Source organism: Scyliorhinus canicula, chromosome 15, assembly GCF_902713615.1.
Source record: "Scyliorhinus canicula chromosome 15, sScyCan1.1, whole genome shotgun sequence".
Lineage (NCBI taxonomy): Eukaryota > Metazoa > Chordata > Chondrichthyes > Carcharhiniformes > Scyliorhinidae > Scyliorhinus > Scyliorhinus canicula.
Window position 1 is genome coordinate 1,474,007 of NC_052160.1, and position 19,655 is coordinate 1,493,661.

At 48.0% G+C, this 19,655-nt stretch overlaps 1 protein-coding gene across 4 annotated transcripts in view; it reads right to left on the reverse strand.

The window, feature by feature from the left end:
- The window catches only part of LOC119978605, an 84,863-nt gene that overhangs the window by 13,227 nt on the left and 51,981 nt on the right, over positions 1-19,655 (reverse strand). For 3 of the 4 annotated variants that reach the window (XM_038820374.1, XM_038820371.1, XM_038820372.1), the window contains 2 exons: positions 7,886-8,949; positions 1,791-1,880 (listed from right to left, as the gene is read on the reverse strand). In XM_038820374.1, the coding sequence (XP_038676302.1) occupies positions 1,791-1,880; positions 7,886-8,949 (1,154 nt within the window). The remainder of the gene's footprint in view (positions 1-1,790; positions 1,881-7,885; positions 8,950-19,655) is intronic. The other variant, XM_038820373.1, reaches the window with a different exon arrangement.

The following is a 19,655-nucleotide window of genomic DNA, read 5'->3' on the forward strand; positions in this document are numbered from 1 at the left end:
GCGGTCAGTGGAGGGGCGGGGCCTTTTGAAATCAATGCTGAGGTGCTCAAAGGGGTGGAATGCCTTCACCAGGTGGGCCTCGTCTGGCCAATAGAAGTGCGGCTTGCACTCTGCGCAGACTTGGCAGTCCCTGGTCATGGCCCTGACCTCCTCGGTGGAGGAGGGCAGGTTGAGGTCTTGATGAAGTGGAGAAGCCGGGTGACCCCCGGGGAACAGAGGTCGCTGTGGATGGCCCGAAGTCGGTCATCTTGCGCGCTGGCGCATGTGCCGCGGGACAGGGCAGCTGGGGGCTCATTGAGCTTCCCCAGACGATACGCAATATCGTAATTATAGGTGGAGAGTTCGATTCTCCACCAAGATTTTATCATTCTTGATCTTGCCCCGCTGTGTGTTGTTGAACATGAAGGCTACCGACCGTTGGTCGGTGACGAGGGTGAACCTCCTACCAGCCAGGTAGTGCCTCCAATGCTGCACAGCTTCCACAATGGCTTGAGCTTCTTTATCGACAGAGGAGTGTCGAATCTCAGAGGCGTTGAGGGTACGGGAAAAAAAGGCCACGGGCCAGCCTGCCTGGTTAAGGGTAGCGGCCAGGGCAACATTGGACGTGTCGCTCTCCACCTGGAAGGGGACGGACTTGTCCACCACGTGCATCGCGGCCTTGGTAATATCTGCCTTGATGTGGCTGAAGGCCAGGTGGGCCTCAGTCGTCAGGGGGAAGACGGTGGCTTTGATAAGTGGGTGGGCTGTGTCCGCATAGTTGGGGACCCACTGGGCATAACATGAAAAGGACCCAAGGCAACTTTTCAGGGCCTTGGGGCAGTGAGGAAGGGGGAGTTTCAGGAGGGGGCGCATGCGGTCAGGGTCGGGCCCTAGGACTCCGTTTTCCACGACATAGCTAAGGATAGCTAGTCGGGTTGTGCGGAAAACGCATTTCTCCTTGTTGTAGGTGAGATTGAGGGCTTGAGCGGTTTGGAGGAACTTCTGAAGGTTAGCGTCATGGTGCTGATGATCATGGCCGCAGATGGTAACGTTATCAAAGTACGGGAACGTGGCCCACAGCCCGTACTGGTCAACCTTTCGGTCCATCGTTCTTTGGAAGACCGAGACCCCGTTGGTGACGCCAAAGGGGACCCTGAGGAAGTGGAAGACGCGGCCGTCTACCTCAAACACCATGTAGTGGCGGTCTTCTGGGTGGATTGGAAGCTGGTGGTATGCGGACTTCAGATCTACCATGGAGAAAACCCGGTAGTCTGAATAACCATATCCGCTATCCGGGGGAGGGTACCGTGCGTGTACCGGTTTATGGTTTGGCTGCAGTCTACAACCATCTGGTTCTTTTCCCCGGTCCTGACGATCACCACCTGGGCTCTCCAGGGGCTATTACTGGCCTCGATGATCCCCTCCCTCAAGAGCCGCTGGACCTCGGACTTGATAAAAGTCCTGTCCTGGGCATTGTACCGCCTGCTCCTGATGGTGACGAGTTTACAGACGGAGGTGAGGTTCGCGAAGAGCGAGGGAGGGGTGACCTTGAGGGTCGCGAGGCTACATACGGTGAGAGGGGGTAGGGGCCCGCCGAACTTCAGGGTCAGGCTCCTGAGGTTGCACTGGAAGTCCAGTCCTAACAACAGAGGAGCACAGAGATGGGGAAGGACATAGAGTTTAAAATTGGCGCACTTGGCGCCCAATATCGCGAGGTTCGCGACAGTGTCCCCGAATCTGCACTGAATGTGATCCGGAAGCAAGGGAGATTGTTTGGGATGGGGGGAAATCTGGAAGGAACAGCGCCTTACCGTGTCTGGATGTATGAGGCTCTCCGTGCGCCCAGAGTCAAACAGACAGGGCGTTTCGTGCCCATTGACCCGGACGGTCATCATGGAGTTCTTGAGGTGAACAAAGAACAAAGCAAAATTACAGCACAGGAAGAGGCCCTTCGGCCCTCCAAGCCTGCGCCGATCCAGATCCTCTATCTAAAACTGTTGCCTATTTTCTAAGGATCGGTATCCCTCTGCTCCCTGCCCATTCATCTATCTGTCTAGATACATCTTAAATGATGCTATCGTGCCCGCCTCTACCACCTTCGCCCGCAATGCGTTCCAGGCACCCACCACCCTCTGCATAAAGAACTTTCCAAGCATATCTCCCTTAAACTTTTCCCCTCTAACCTTGAACTCGTGACCCCTAATAATTGAGTCCACCACTCTGGGGAAAAGCTTCTTGCTATCCACCCTGTCTATACCTCTCATCATTTTGTAGACCTCAATGAGGTCCCCCCTCAACCTCCGTCTTTCTAATGAAAGTAATCCTAATCTACTCAACCTCTCTTCATAACTAGCGTCCTCCATACCAGGCAACATCCTGGTGAACCTCCTCTGCACCCTCTCCAAGGCATCCACATCCTTCTGGTAATGTGGTGACCAGAACTGTACGCAGTATTCCAAATGTGGCTGAACCAAAGTCCTATACAACTGTAACATGACCTGCCAACTCTTGTACTCAATACCCCTTCCGATGAAGGCAAGCATGCTGTATGCCTTCTTGACCACTCTATCGACCTGTGCAGCCACATTTAGGATACAATGGACCTGAACACCCAGATCTCTCTGTACATCAATTTTCCCCAGTGGCTTTTTCATTTACCGTATAGTTCGCTCTTGAATTGGATCTTCCAAAATGCATCACCTCTCATTTGCCTGGATTGAACTTCATCTGCCATTTCTCTGCCCAACTCTCCTATCTATCTATATTTTGTTGTATTCTCTGACAGTCCTCCTCGCTATCTGCTACCCCACCAATCTTAGTGTCATCTGCCAACTTGCTAATCAGACCACCTGTATCTTTCTCCAGATCATTTATGTATATCACAAACAACAGTGGTCCCAGCACGGATCCCTGTGGAACACCACTAGTCACAGTTCTCCATTTTGAGACACACCCTTCCACCACTACTCTCTGTCTCCTGTTGCCCAGCCAGTTCTTTATCCATTTAGCTAGTACACCCTGAACCCCATGAGACTTCACTTTCTCCATCAGCCTACCATGGGGAACCTTATCAAACGCCTTACTGAAGTCCATGTACAGCCCATCTACAGGTGCTTGGGCTATGAATGGTCGAGAGTGACAGTGCCGAGCTGCGGGTAGCCGGCATGGTCGGTGGTAGCGGGGTGGTCCCGTCGGTCGCACGTGTCGGGCGGTGTTGAAGATGGCGGCCAAGATGGCGGCCCCTGTCGGTCACACGTGTCGGGCGGTGTTGAAGATGGCGGCAAAGATGGCGGCCCCTGTCGGTCACACGTGTCGGGCGGTGTTGAAGGTGGCGGCAAAGATGGCGGTCCCCATGAGTCGCTCGTGTCGGGTAGAGTTAAAGATGGTAGCCCCCACGGATAGCACGAGGCGGATGACACATCAGAAGGGGGCGGTACCGGCAGGCACGCAGCCACGCTGCGGGGTCTGCGGGCCTGTGAGTCGGGCCTGCGATTTAGGAGCTTTGGGTTGGCCAGGCAGACTTTGGCAAAGTGTCCTTTCTTGCCGCAGTTGCTGCAGGTCGCGTTCCGAGCTGGGCAACGCTGCCTGAGGTGCTGGTTCTGACCGCAGAATTAGCAGGGCAGCCCCCCGGGTTGGGCGGGCAGCCGTGCGGCACAGGCCTGGGACAGCCTCGGGTCGGGTGATGGCCGCGCCTCCAGCGCCCACGAGGGAATCGCGTGGTCGGAGGGGAAAGCATTGAGGTTCTGGAAGGCTACCTCTAACGAGGTGGATAGTTTTACCGTCTCTTCTAGGTCGAGGCCGCCCTTTTCGAGCAGGCGTTGTCTGACGTAGTTGGACCGGACTCCAGCCACATAGGTGTCCTGGATGGCGAGTTCCATGTGCTGCGAGGCCGTGACGTCCTTGCAGTTTCGAGCGAGTACCCTCAGGTCGCGTAGATATTCCTCCAGTGATTCCCCGGGGCATTGACGATGGGTGGTGGGGAGACTCAGCTTCTGTGCTTCGGTGATGGCGGGCAAGGAGGAGGCGGCGAGGTAGGCCTCAAAGCAGCGGAGCCAGTGTGAAAAGATTCCCTTGGCTTCAACTGCCTGTGGGTCAAGTTCCAGTCGATCAGGTTTGAGGGCGGCTTCCATTGCGATATCTTAGTGTATTAAATTGTGGGTTTTATGCTAAGGCCCCTGTACTACAGGTACGGGGGTAGATCCATGCCTGCTGGCTCCACCCAGTAGGCGGAGTATAAATGTGTGTGCTCTCCGTACAGCAGCCATTTCGTCAGCTGCTGTAGGAGGCCACACATCTCTGTGTAATAAAGCCTCGATTACATTCTACTCTCGTCTAATCGTAATTGATAGTGCATCACTATAGAAGTCCTTAAACACCTAATTTACCCCCGCTGGGTCCAGGACAGTATTACCGTCTCTACCCTACTTTACCTATCACCCTAGCCGCCTCTCTTTTCCTGAGCTGGTGCGCCAGCATTCTGCTTGCCTTTTCCCCGTACTCATAGATCGCCCCCTTGCCTTCCTCAACTGTTCCACTGCTTTCCCTGTGGTTAACAGCCCAAACTTCGCCTGTAGCCTCCGCCGCTCCCTTAGTAGCTCCGCGTCCGGGGCCTCCGAGTATCTCCTGTCCACCTGGAGTATCTCCTCAACTAACCTATTCCTCTCAGCTTGCTCCACCGATTCTCTGTGGGCTCATATCGAGATTAATTCCCCTCTGACCGCTGCCTTCAAAGCTTCCCAAACCGTCGCTGCGGAGACCTCCCCCGTATCATTTGTTTCCAGGTAGTTCTGGATGGACTTGTTAACCTGCCCACAGACTGCCTCGTCCGCTAGCAACCCACATCCAGTCTCCACAGCGGGTGTTGCCCTCTCTCCACACTAACCCGTAGATCCACCCAATGCGGGGCATGATCCGACACTGCGATTGCCGAGTACTCAGTATCCACCACCTTCGGTATTAGCGCACTGCTCAGAATAAAAAGTCGATGCAAGAGTATACCTTGTGGACGTGTGAAAAAAAGGAATACTCCTTCGTCTTCGGCCGTGCAAACCTCCATGGGTCTACTCTCCCCATCTGTTCCATAAAACCCTTCAATTCCTTTGCCGCAGTCGGCCTCCTTCCTGTCCTGGATTTTGACCGGTCCAATTCCGGATCAATGACTGTGTTGAAGTTCCCTCCCATGATAGTTTCTGTGACTCTAAGTCTGGGATCTTACCTAACACCCGCCTCATAAATTCCATGTCGTCCCAATTTGGAGCATATATGTTCACAAGTACCACTCGCACCCCCTCCAGCTTCCCACTCACCATTATGTACCCACCCCCCTTGTCTGACACAATTCTCCCTGCCCCGAATGGCACTCGTTTGCTGATCAAGATCGTTACCCCCTCCCCCCCCGCCGACTAGCCATCACCCTTTTAAGGCCAGCCTCGAACTCGTGTCTTCTGCCTCTTCAAGCCGTCGGCATCTATCCTATCTATTCACTTCATAATTTTTAATGTTTCTATAAGATCCCCCCTCATCCTTCGAAATTCCAATGAGTACAGTCCCAGTCTACTCAACCTCTCCTCATAATCCAACCCCTTCAGCTCTGGAATTAACCTAGTGAATCTCCTCTGCACACTCTCCAGTGCCAGTACGTCCTTTCTCAAGTAAGGAGACTAAAACTGAACACAATACTCCAGGTGTGGCCTCACTAACACCGTATACAATTGCAGCATAACCTCCCTAGTCTTAAACTCCATCCCTCTAGCAATGAAGGACAAAATTCCATTTGCCTTCTTAATCACCTGTTGCACCTGTAAACTAACTTTCTGTGACTCATGCACTAGCATACCCAGGTCTCTCTGCACAGCGGCATGCTTTAATGTTTTATTATTTAAATAATAATCCAGTTTGCTGTTATTCCTACAAAAATGGATAACCTCACATTTGTCAACATTGTATTCCATCTGCCAGACCCTAGCCCATTCACTTAACCTATCCAAATCCCTCTGCAGACTTCCAGTATCCTCTGCACTTTTCGCTTTACCACTCACCTTCATAGAAGTTTCATAGAATTTACAGTACAGAAGGAGGCCATTCGGCCCATCGAGCCTGCACGGCTCCTGGAAAGAGCACCCTATCCAAGGTTAACACCTCCACCCTATCCCGATAACCCAGTAACCCCACACAACACTAAGGGCAATTTTGGACACTAAGGGCAATTTATCATGGCCAATCCACCTAACCTGCACATTTTTGGACTGTGGGAGGAAACCGGAGCACCCGGAGGAAACCCACGCACACACGGGGAGGATGTGCAGACTCCGCACAGACAGTGACCCAAGCCGGAATCGAACCTGGGACCCTGGAGCTGTGAAGCGATTGTGCTATCCACAATGCTACCGTGCTGCCCCTAGTGTCATCTGCAAACTTGGACACATTGCCCTTGGTCCCCAACTCCAAATCATCTATGTAAATTGTGAACAATTGTGGGCCCAACACGGATCCCAGAGGGACACCACAAGCTACTGATTGCCAACCAGAGAAACACCCATTAATCCCCACTCTTTGCTTTCTATTAATTAACCAATCCTCTATCCATGCTACTACTTTACCCTTAATGCCATGCATCTTTATCTTATGCAGCAACCTTTTGTGTGGCACCTTGTCAAAGGCTTTCTGGAAATCCAGATATACCACATCCATTGGCTCCCCGTTATCTACTGCACTGGTAATGTCCTCAAAAAATTCCACTAAATTAGTTAGGCACGACTTGCCCTTTATGAACCCATGCTGCGTCTGCCCAATGGGACAATTTCTATCCAGATGCCTCGCTATTTCTTCCTTGATGATAGATTCCAGCATCTTCCCTACTACCGAAGTTAAGCTCACTGGCCTATAATTTCCTGCTCTCTGCCTACCTCCTCTTTTAAACAGTGGTGTCACGTTTGCTAATTTCCAATCCACCGGGACCACCCCAGAGTCTAGTGAATTTTGGTAAATCATCACTAGTGCATCTGCAATTTCCCTAGCCATCTCTTTTAGCACTCTGGGATGCATTCCATCAGGGCCAGGAGACTTGTCTACCTTTAGCCCCATTAGCTTGCCCATCACTCCCTCCTTAGTGATAACTATCCTCTCAAGGTCCTCACCTATCAGAGCCTCATTTCTATCACAGTAGAGGTAGATACGTTCTTGACAAACAATGGAGTCAAAGGATTGAGGTTGGGGGCGGGGGAGGGAAGGGGATGCTGCTGGTATGTGGAGTTCAGCCACCATTAGATCAGACATAATCTTACTGAATGATGAAGCAGCCCTCTGGCTGAATGGCCTCTTCTCGCTCCTAATTCATCTGTTTGTATATTCATATGTTCACGTGCTTTTCTGATTTAAAGCTTGACATTTCCAGCTGGATTCACTGGTACAATGAAATGAATAGTGACTTGGGCAGCAGCAATTTGACTCATGTCTGGGAAAAGGGTCTATGAAAGCTATTGAAAAATAAACTCTATTAGAATGAAACTGAAGATCAAAAGGTAAACACTTTTCTCTGCAAATGCTTTATTGCCAAATGTCCTCGTTCAGTAGTTTTAGGAGCATTTATCTTACTCATGGAAGTTAATTTGAATCTATTTTTGGATGAGGTTGAAGTGCAGTGAACTGGAACAGGACGGAGAATTTGACGGACCATTGAAAGGTCCATTGACCTCGGCGGGAATGTCTGACCTTGGGGCTGGCGAGCCTGGAAAATCCCGCCCGATATCTCTCTGGGCAGCATGCAAATTTCTTTGATGTCATTCTTGTGCACAGGTTTGACTGTATGGAATGGAATACATCAATACAACTACTGAAAACTGGACCAGTGCATGTCAGCTAATTAGTAATCAAATACATATAATACTGTGAAAAAATGCAGTCCTACCGTTAATTTATTTCTTGTATGATCACAGGCACCACCTTCACGGTCTGAGTCAGGCAGATTGGTAGCTGCAATCTCCTTCTTTAATGGGTGTTCAGTTTTTGATCCTTCACATATTCGTGCTTCTTTAACTTGATCTCCTTCAGAATATTCCTCAGGTTCAGTACAATCTCTTACACACCCATCCAAAGTTACTTTCAAATTTTGTACGTTTTGTAAGATTTCAAGGTCTCTCGTAGTGGATGGTCCTGGATTGATGGTTCCCACTGTTGTCATATTTCCTTTCTGTGGAAATTCAGTATTTCTAACAATGTCGCGATTAAAGCTTATGGATTTCTGCTTTATATTTGCTAAGTTATTGACATCTTCAGCAGTGGCAATATTTTCATGGGGAGACTGTGTTCCGGAAATCTGTAATTTAGATTCTGTCGTTTTCAAGCAACCATCAACAATACCTGGCACTCCTGGTATGTCATTTGGACAACCTTCACGCCATTCTTTTACGGACAGATTTGAGTTTTCAATATCTTCCATGCAGGTAACTGGAAGTTCGTGTTGGAATTTCTGGCTGTCTTGACTGTCCACGTTTAAGAATTCTTCAATAGTCACTTTTCTCTCATCTGAATTGATAGCTGTAGAATTCTGAAATGGGCACTCCTTATTGATATTGTTTTCACTATCTATACTAATCATTTGTTTGGAAAAGTTCTGATTTTTTAGCTGGGCAGTGGATGTTGGCCATATTTCTGGACTCTCTGCTAAAGAATTCTGACATTCCACCTGACCTTTAGAAAATGACTTTGGCATCGACTTGTTGAAGGCTGCAGATATTGAGTCAGTGCTTAATGTAGATCTTCTTGTTCTTGATGTATTCTGAGAGCTGAATGACTGCCTTGGAGAAGAAAGAGTCGAATGCGAATTATTCTGTCTCTTCGCAGATTCATTGCTGCAAGGGGACATTTTTGTTTTATTCAGAACTTTTTTAGGCTGTCTCTTTGTAGATCTTGAAGTAGCTTTCCTGACAACTCTACTCTTTTCTGTATTTTGCTTGCTTGTTTCATTTTGACCTATTTTTCATGAAACATTCACAGAATAAAGCAGATTATAATTTAACAAATGCAGTTTAAAATCTAAAATAAATAACCATAATTTGAGAAGTAACCTTTTATTTTGTACCATCTGAATATTTCTTGACTAGAATAACTATTTCAATTATACTCTATGAACTATTGCAGGATCCGATAAATAAGATCTATAATCATTGTTATTCAAATGATTATTCAAATTAGTCAGCATTTACGAAGATGACAAAGAACAAAGAAAAGTACAGCACAGGAACAGGCCCTTCGGCCCTCCAAGCCTGCGCCGACTATGCTGCCTGTCTAAACTAAAATCTTCTACACTTCCGGGGTCCGTATCCCTCTATTCCCATCCTATTCATGTATTTGTCAAGATGCCCCTTAAATGTCACTATCGTCCCTGCTTCCACCACCTCCTCCGGCAGCGAATCCAGACACCCACTACCCTCTGTGTAAAAAATTTCCCTCGTACATCTCTAAACCTTGCCCCTTGCACCTTAAACCAATGCCCCATAGTAATTGACCCCTCCATCCTGGGGAAAAGTCTCTGACCATCCATTCTGTCTATGCCCCTCATAACTTGGTAGACCTCTACCAGGTCGCCCCTCAACCTCCATCGTTCCAGTGAGAACAAACCGAGTTTATTCAACCGCTCCTCATAGCTAATGCCCTCCATACCAGGCAACATCCTGGTAAATCTCTTCTGCACCCTCTCTAAAGCCTCCACATCCTTCTGGCAGAAGGTGACCAGAATTGAACACTATACTCCAAGTGTGGCTTAACTAAGTTCTATACAGCTACAACATGACTTGACAATTTTTATACTCAATGCCCCACCAATGAAGGCAAGCATGCCATATGCCTTCTTGACTACCTTCTCCACCTGTGTTGCCCCTTTCAGTGACCTGTACACCTCGATCTCTCTGACTGTCAATACTCTTGAGGGTTCTACCATTCACTGTATATTCCCTACCTGTATTAGACCTTCCAAAATGCATCACCTCACATTTGTCCAGATTAAACTCCATCTGCCATCTCTCCGCCCAAGTCTCCAAACGATCTAAATCCTGCTTTATCCTCTGACAGTCCTCATCGCTATCCGCAATTCCACCAACCTTTGTGTCGTCCGCAAACTTACTAATCAGACCAGTTACAATTTCCTCCAAATCATTTATATATACTACGAACAGCAAAGGTCCCAGCACTGATCCCTGCGGAACACCACTAGTCATTATTGACCAATTTTATTTCATGCTGGCATGAAATGGAAGAGAAGAAAATATATATGACTAGCTATCAAAGGAAAGTGTCCAACATATACACATCTGGGGCGAAATTCTCCGACCTCCAGCAGGGTCGGAGAATCGCCTGGGGCCGCCTAAAATCCCGACCCGCCGTGGCAGAGATTCTCCGCCACCTGGGACGTGGCGGCGGCGGAATCTCGCCCCGCCGATCGGAGAGGCCCCTGCGGTGATTCTCCGGCCCGATTGGGCCGAAGTCCCGCCGCTGGGAGGCCGCCGAGGTTTAAACCACCTCTGGAACGGCGGGATCAGCGGCGCGAGCAGGTCCCCGGGGTCCTGGGGGGGGGCGATCGAACCCCAGGGGGTGCCCCCACGGTGGCCTGGCCCGCGATCGGGGCCCCCCGCTCAGACTCCGGGCCAGTGCCCTGGGTGCACTATTTTCCTCCACGGCCTCCGCCGTGGCGGAAGCGGAAGAGAACCCCACATCGCGCATGCGCCGGCAGTGACGTCAGCAGCCAGCTGCCGCTGATGTCACTGCCGGCGCATGCGCGGACCGGCGAAAGCCTTTCGGCCAGCCCGCTGCCGGGGGCGCCGGTTTTTTGCGCCAGTCTTCTGGTGCAAACCGCTCCGGCGCGGGGCTAGCCCCCAAAGGTGGGGAGAATTCCCCACCTTTGGGGTGGCCCGACCCCTGAGTGGTTGGCGCTACTCCCCTACGCCGGCACCCTCCGTCACGCCGGGTAGGGGAGAATGCCGCCCCTGGTCAGTTAAATGTCTCACAAATTCCAAACTGAACTCATTACAGTTAAACAAGTGGTGAAAGTGACATGGCTTATCCCTTCCACCAATAGGTGTCACCCTTGTACCTTAAAACCTATTGTCCTTAACAGTAACACACAGGGAAACGGGAATACCCAATGTATAGAATGTACTTTAAGTAACACAAACAACAACATTCAATCTACAATAAATTAGATGATTTAAAAATCATGATGCGGAACATCAAGCATTTAGGGCAGCACGGTGGCACAGCACTGCTGCCTCACAGCGCCAAGGACCCAGGTTCGATTCTGACCTCGGGTGACTGAGTGGAGTTTGTACAATTTTCCCGGGTCTGCGTGGGTTTCCTCCCGGGTGCTCCGGTTTCCTCCCACAGTCCAAAGATGTGCAGGTTAGGTGGATTGGATATGCTGAATTGTCCCTAGATGGGCTGACAGGGAAAGGGTGCAGGATTGCGTCTGAGTAGGGTTCTCTTTCTGAGGGTTGGTACAGACCCGATGGGCCAAATAGCCTCCTTCTGCACTGCAAGGATTTCACTATCCTCAGTTACAATCAAATGATATATTCACAAAAAACCGAGACAGCAAATGATTATTTTTCAGAAGTTCCACACTGACTAGAAGAATACATTTTATCTCATGTGCGAGAGGATTAGGAACTACTCAATTAAAGCACTGATATTTAATGATGGTTTTTGTTGACACTCTGCTTTGTCAGTTCAATTTTGAAGCAAAATCATGAAGCAACTGCTTTTATGGGGGGAGAAGATGTTAAAGGAGTTACTCAACTAGCTTACGTGGAGTGAATCTCCGAAGGTGTTTATGCAAGGTCTGGGATGTAAGTTTGTTAATTTCATGCTGGCTCTGGGGTGGGATTGAAATAGTAACAGAAAATGCTGGAAATACTCAGCAGGTCAGGAACATCAGTGGAGCAAGAAAAGTCCAATATACCAATCTACCTTTCACAGTAGATACTGCCCAACTGCAGAAATCTATGGTACGATGAACAAGAATGGTTGCATAAAACTAATTTTTTCTTAATATACTTAATAGCACCCAGATATCCTCCTATAGAAGTTAAACATCAAAGAGTTCATTTTCAGGTCCACATAAATAATCTGGTTAAAGTCCAACAGGTTTGTTTCAAACACGAGCTTTCGGAGCACGGTTCCGTGCTCCGAAAGCTCATGTTTGAAACAAACCTGTTGGACTTTAACCTGGTGTTGTAAGACTTCTTACTGTGCTCACCCCAGTCCAACGCCGGCATCTCCACATCATAAATAATCTGAGTTGCTCTATGCAGTGATCACAATGCTTTTGCAACTTCACTTGATGGCGGTTGTTTGGAGCTAATCCCGAGGTCTCAATCTGGTGAGCTGTATCGAGATTATTACTTTGCACCACACAGTTCGCCCACAGAATTTAAAGTGGTCAGGCCCTTAAAATCATTGAGGCACTTTGCTGCCAGAATGTGTGGCCAACCAATCTGCTCTGCTAGTCGTTTGCTCAAACCCTTCATCCAAGTCAACCACATACATGGAAAAAAAGCCAAGAACACAGTACTGATTATTGTAGAATATCACTTGTCACCACTGCCAATCAGGGAATTTCCTCAATCATGGAGACTCTGGCTCCTTTGTCCACTTCCATTTCTAGGGAGTGACCATTGAGCTGGAGTTTGATTTTAATTGGGGCAGCTTTCTGGGTGGTGATACAGTTTAACTGTATCATTATATCCTGTTGGGGCTGGTGAATGTGTAAGACCTGGGCCTGAGCTAGTTTTTCCATCTGGCCTGGGCGTCAGGTGTACTGTTGCTTCTGGCAGCCTTTCCTTCAGCCACAGGTACAGCAGCCTTGCGACTGTTCCCTGAAGTCCTCTGGAGAAACTTCTCTAATATTTTTGGGATTTCTCGGCTGTCCATCCATATTTTTGAGTGCTGTGACTCAGTGGCGAACACGTGATGAGTGGGGCACATGAGTGCTTCGACGGGGAAACTGGTCTTCCTATACAGGAGTCGCCCTACACTGAGCACACTACCATCCATTGATCCTTGAAGCTCCTAGGCTCCTTTCTCAGCATTTTCCAGGGACAACGCCAGTTCTGTGGCTCTTTTAAGGTCTAGGGTGGGTTCTGCTAGTAGCTTTTTCAGTGTTGCAACGTTGTTTATCTCGCATACCAATCGGTCCAGTAGCATCTCAGGAAGGGATGGTCCATACTCACAGCATTCCGCCAGTTTGCTGGTCAGGAATTCTGTCACGGATTCTTCAGGGATCCTTCCAGCCATGTCAAATCAGCAATACTGGAGAATTATCAATAGTCTTGGGTAATAGTGGTTTGCCACTAACTCTACCAGTTCGTTAAAGGTTTTTGAGTCCGGGTACGTCAAACTCTTGATGCTGAATGTCGGGGCTCCACACGGAATATCTTGTGTCGGTCGTCATCTTCTATGCCATTAGCACAAAATGATTATCGCATTATTTCGGCACGCTGGGGCCAGTCCTTAGTTCCACATCATATGGGCTGGTTTAGCACAGTGGGCTAAACAGCTGGTTTGTAATGCAGAACAATGCCAGCAGCACGGGTTCAATTCCCATACCAGCCTCCCCGAACGGGCGCCGGAATGTGGCGACTAGGGGCTTTTGACAGTAACTTCATTTGAAGCCTACTTGTGACAATAAGCGATTTTCATTTCATTTCATATGGCATGAGTTTTCTGAATAAGGGCATTTCTGGGTTATCCACGCATTTTGTTCTTTATCGGAGCTTCAAGGAAGGCTGTCCAGAAACTGGTACTTGATTCTTGTCGCCAATGTAGTAATCCAGGAGATACGAAGAATAAGGCTAAACAGGCTACTGTGGTGTACAAAACTAATGTCCCACCCCGGGACTGTCGGAGCTCCCGGTTTGGGTCTGGGAGCAGTATTTAAAGAGCTCACTAGTGAGTCCCAGCTGGGTGGGCCTATATCCAGTATCTGGGCTGCACGGTGACACAGTGGTTAGCACTACTGCCTCACAGCGCTGGGGACACAGGTTCAATTCCAGCCATGGGTAACTGTCTGTGCGGAGTTTGTACGTTTTCCCTGGGTTTCCATAGGGTGCTCCGGTTTCCTCCCACAGTCCAAAGATATGCAAGTTAGGCAGATTGGCCATGCTAAATTGCCCCTTAATATCCAGGGATGTGCAGGTTGGGTTATGGGGTTACAGGGATACGGTGGGGTGGACGGGGAGTGTAAACGGGGAGTGTGCTCATTCGAAGGGTTGGTGCGGACTGAATGGGCTGAATGGCCTCCTTCTGCACTGTCGGGATTCTATGAAACCTACCAAAGTAATAAAACTAAAGTCGCCATAGTCCCAGATGATCAGAGACTGCTTGCCCCGTTGAGGGGGAGAGCTGACTGGTGGTGGTTTAACCTGAGGGTCACCACACCTCAGGCGAGGGGCAAGGTTGAGAAGGTGGGGCCTTCATGAATAACCTCTGTCCTGGTCTAACACAGGCTGTCCATGAAGAGTCTTACAGAGAGAATGCCTGATTCCATGTTAGAGGATCACACTGTCAAAGAGTTGGTAGTACCTACTTTCCGAGATCAAAGTCAATTAAGCCCCTACTTCGGCCGCAACTTTCCTCTCGAGCTGTATATTAGCGCAGCTGAAGCAGAACCTTCAGCTCTTTTAAAGCTTTGCAATCCTGTAGAGGAAACCCGTCTCGGAGCTACTTGTCTACAGGAAATTCATCTTCATTTTACTGTTGAAATTGATCCCATTGCAGAGGGCGGTACTGTCTTGTCTCCATATCGCCAGTAATTCTTTTCATTGTCTATGGTGTAGCAGCTTCACACAGACAGAAGTTTGGCATCCTGACCACTGCCTACAGAAAATAAATATTCCTTTAATACCATCGGGAAATCATATTCTTTTCCTGAAAGGCTAACTGGAATTTTGTAATTTCTTTCCTTCATCGTTGGATTCTCAGATCTTCAATAGATTTCCCGTCTTCGGTGCAGCATTGAATGATATGGCTGTGAAAGTCTTCACTGCAGTTGCAGATCATTCATCTTCTAAAAATCTTTCCTGGTGTTGTAGCCACCTGGGGTGACCACTGCTCAACACAAAATGGAAGATTGCAAGGAATGCAGGGAAAATGGACATGTTGCAAAAGCAAGCAGCTTGCAAAGCGCTTGTGTATTCTAGCTACTGCAGAAACCAGTTCTGAATGCTGCAGAAACCAGACAGCACTGTGAAAGAAAACAAGTTAGCATACTAATGAGGCGATACCGGGCGATCCCCAGGTACAATGGAAACAAGTTAACACAAATCGATACATTAAATGGAAGGCCAGACTTTTCGGAGCCAAAAGAGGTCCAAAACAATAAGTCCCAAGAACCGCCCAGGGATCGAGGGACTGCCCCGTTATTGGGGAATTCAAATCAATCGATTGGGAAGAGACCCAATCGATTGCAAGTGAATAGAGGGTCCGCCCAGACCCTGAGAGAGGTATAAAACAGAGACCCCGACCCCAGCTCTCTCTCTCTGCCAGCCTCTCCTTGACCAGCCAGCCCTCCCAGCAGAACACCGTTGCAGCAGAAGAACCTTGAGGAGGAGAGGCCTGGACAGCAGCCACCAACAAGTAAGTCACAACGCAGGCTACGAGAGTAGACACTCCTGACCCCCTTTAGTCCATAACTACTGGAAGCCTGCGGACCCAGGACAAAGCTAGAGGCCGTTGTTCCCTGATCCGGCAGTCCCCTTATCCAGATAAGTATTTGGCCTATTAGTGGTAGGATTAGCCTAGTCTTATAGTTTTATATGCATGATTAGTAGATTACTGTAATATAATAAACGTGTCTTGTTTGAACTTACTAACTGGTGTATGGATTTATTGCTTTGAACTTGAACTTGAAACTTGTGGCGGTATCTTAACGATACCTGGCGACTCCAAAGCTAAGGAACGAAACAGAGCCAAATTGAGTGTTAAGCACACTCATCCAGAACGAGCAACAGTGTGCTTCAAGGGAGCAATCTTCCTCAAAGGTCCTGATTTCTTCTCATCTTGTCCCAGAGTGTCCAAAGATTGATGCCCTTCAGTGTTTTCTCTTGGCTCAGTCTCTCATTACAAAAACACAGCGGGATTTTGTGTCCCGCCAGCCCCGTTTTCAGCAGGATTCTCCATTCCTGCAGCCGGCCAATGGGGTTTCCCATTGTGGCCACTCCACCCCATGCCACCAGAAAACACACAGGCGTGGAAGATCCCGCCGACCGAGGCTCCCGCAAATTTGCCTTTGTCACTCTGAAGCCCACACTCTGATTGACGCAATGCTGCCAAGTCAAAGAAGAAAGCCCACGTGTGCAAGAATACTGTGGAAGACTGAATCCCTCAGGATCTATAGAAATGCTGTCACTGGGTCAAAATCTTGGAGCTCTCTCTCTCTCTAACAGCACAGTGAGTGTACCTACATTACATGGACTTCAGCAGTTCAAAAAGGCAGCTCACCACTGCCTTCTGAAGGGAAGTTAGGATGGGCAACAAATGCTGGTCTTAGTCAGCAAAGCCCACATCCTGTAAATGAATAATAAAAAACGTATTCTCTGGAGTTTCGAACAACGAGAGGTGATCTCATTGAAACTACAAGATTCTGAAATGGTTTGACAGGTGGACGCTGAGAAAATGTTTCCACTGGTCAGGGAATCTAAAACACAGGTGTCACAGTCTCAACAATAAGGGGTTTGATCGTTTAGGACTGAACCGAGGAGAAATCTCTTCACTTGAAGGGTTGTGAATCTTTGGAATTCTCCATCCCAGAGGATTGTAGATGCTCCTTCATTGAATATATTTAGGACTAAGATGGGACAGACTTTTGGTCTGTCTGGGAATGAAGGGATTTGGGTAGTGGGCAGGAAAGTGGAGTCGACCCAAATACCAGCCACGATTAGATTGAATGATGGAAGAGGCTCAATGGGCCCTGTTGTCTGCTCTTCCTCCTTTTTCAGACATTTCTGTGGTAGGAATTCCTCAATTTTCATGCATATTCATAAGTGTTACGTTTGAAAAAGCAGACTGATATAGGAGATTAATTATCATGAATGTTAAAAATGGGGAAACTTTTGTACTTTGCAAGGCCTAAGATCTTGAAGCTGACCAGTTTAGGATTTGATGGCTGTGAGTTCCCAACTGTTCACAGCATAATCCTCCTAATGATTTGAAATTACTTTGGAGGTTTTGCTCTCAAAAGAAAAGCTATTAAGGAAAACAAATATAGGGAAATAGAGGGCTCCTGGTCCTCTGCTAGTTCTGCTTTTTCACATATTATTATTATTAACAGTACTAAGAATCAAGCATATGACCCTGAGCCCTTGCATCCTGTGATCTTTCTTTTTATGGCATCAAATGTTAGGATGATGAATGCAACAGACTGATTGCCACAAGTTATCATATCAAACCCTATATGGCTGGGCAGAATGGAAAGATGTTTTCGTTATTCTTTTCTTAAAATCACCCCGAAAAAGTCTAGTTTTGAGATGCTGCAAGTTTTCACTTAACATAAGATATAACACTCTTTGTTTTAGTCTACAAATAACTAGAAGGAAACCACTTAACTTTACAAGCTCTTCATATAGCTCGTTTGACATGTAAAAGGTCAATGATCTCATTTTACTGTATGCTGAGAGTGACTCATCACTAAAAGAATCTCCAACAACAAAAAGTGTTGACAGGTCAGCTGGCATTGCTCTGAGCCTCTGCACACTTAGATCAAATAACAAGTATCAGCAGGTCGTGTTATTATTGAATTCTAGAGTGGCACTCTGTGCAGTCTGATGTAAGAGATGGTCACACATTTTACAATTGGCTAATTTAAGCCATCAGGTATTAAGAGAACAATATTTCAAAAGGTGTTTTGCAATTGCTTCTGCAACATTTACATATTTAATTTGAAAATGAGTTTAACAATGGATTGATTCTTCATGTTCACTTATATGGGCATTCTGAAAAAATAATGAAGGGTGAATTTAACAAGGGGCTGGGGTTCCTGTTCTGACACTGATCCCCACCCTCCACCCTGAGTGAAAACCAGCTCGCCTGGCAGGTATTTAATGTTTGGAGGGGTGTTAATTTGTTTAAGGCAGGACTTCTACCCCCCACCTGAGCAGGACGTTCTGCCAGAGAGCTGCTGACCAATCAAATGGCTTTCAGCTTACTGGTCCCAGTCACGCCACTGGAGCAGTGGCTACTGCTTAGACTGCAATGGTAACCAATGCCCGAGCAGTGATGGAGGAGCCAGAGTGAAAGTTAACTGGTGGGTATCACCGGGACATGGGCTAGAAGATCCTCATGGAGCAGAGTGGAGGGACAGGAGAAGGGTGGGGAATGATTGGTAAGGGGAGGAGGGTTGATGAGACAGCCATTAAGCCAAGGGCAGGTTAAGGAAATACCTACTTCCATGCCCACCACCAGCCTGTGCAGTGGATGCTTGCCGTGGGCATCTCCTGCCGCTGGTTAAATTGTAGCAGTGTTGGGAAGAGACCCTCGAGTGGTCAAACTGGCCACTTACAGGTCTCAATGGCCCTTGGGTCGCTTGGTGCTTCACTAACTGGTAACATTGAAGCTGGGTGGAAATGGGCGAATAGGCAGCTGGTATTCTGCCTGCAAACCTGCCTGTGGAGGGCAGCAAAATCCAGTCATTGTTTAAATTAGTTGAGGAGAGCACTAACATTCACTCCTTGTGCAAATCATTATTTTAAAAAAACAACCAGCAATATTATTTTTGTTATAGTCTATAAATATTTCCAAGGAAATTATTTTAAATTTTAGAAGCTGTTCATATAGTTCATTTGTTGCCTCTACACTTAAATATTTTAACACACTTCTGGCACCCTGCCAAGTTCCACCCTCCATGAATTAGAAGTTGTCAAAACTCTGCTCTCCATTTACACACCAAATCCTGTTCACCCGTCTCTTGTCTTCTCTTTGACAGTCCCTGGAATGGAGAATAACTTACTTCCACTCAGGTTCGATGGGTTCCGAAATGGCTGATAAGTCCAATGCCTGTTCCTGCCATATGTGGAGCAGGGTATGGTTGATGGGTTAAGTAGATAGGTTGTTTGGAGATTTGTGCGCTCCCTGCAATGTCTCGACATTACCTCTGCAGATTCCCGATGATGTCTCTCGATGTGTTCAGTGCCTTCCTGATTGTACCTTTTCCATTTTGGTCAGTCACAAGTCAGGGCCCCCATGAGTCTGTGGAGATGGTTAACCTGAGGGGATGTTTTGAGAACATCTCTAACGTGTTTCCACTCTCCAGGGAATCTCCTGCCGCGGCTGAGTTCTGAGTAGAGCAGTTTATTTGGGAGTCTGGTGTCAGGCAGACAAACAACATGACCTGCCCAAGCGGAGCTGGCTTTGAGTGTTCAGTGCCTCGACCCTGGACAAGTTGGCATTGGCGAGGATGTGGTTATTGAACCATCACTATTGCCACTGGACCTGGAGGATCTTGTCAAGGCACCGCTGGTGGTACGTCTCGAGTGCTTGGATGTCTGCTACACGTTGTCCAAGTGTCCGAAGCATATCAGAGCATGGGGATCACTGCTGCACTCCTCTGCTCACTGACACACTGACCAACAGTTCAGCAATGCATCAGTTTTAAAATTCACATCCTTGTTTTCAAATGCCTCCGATGGGCCTTG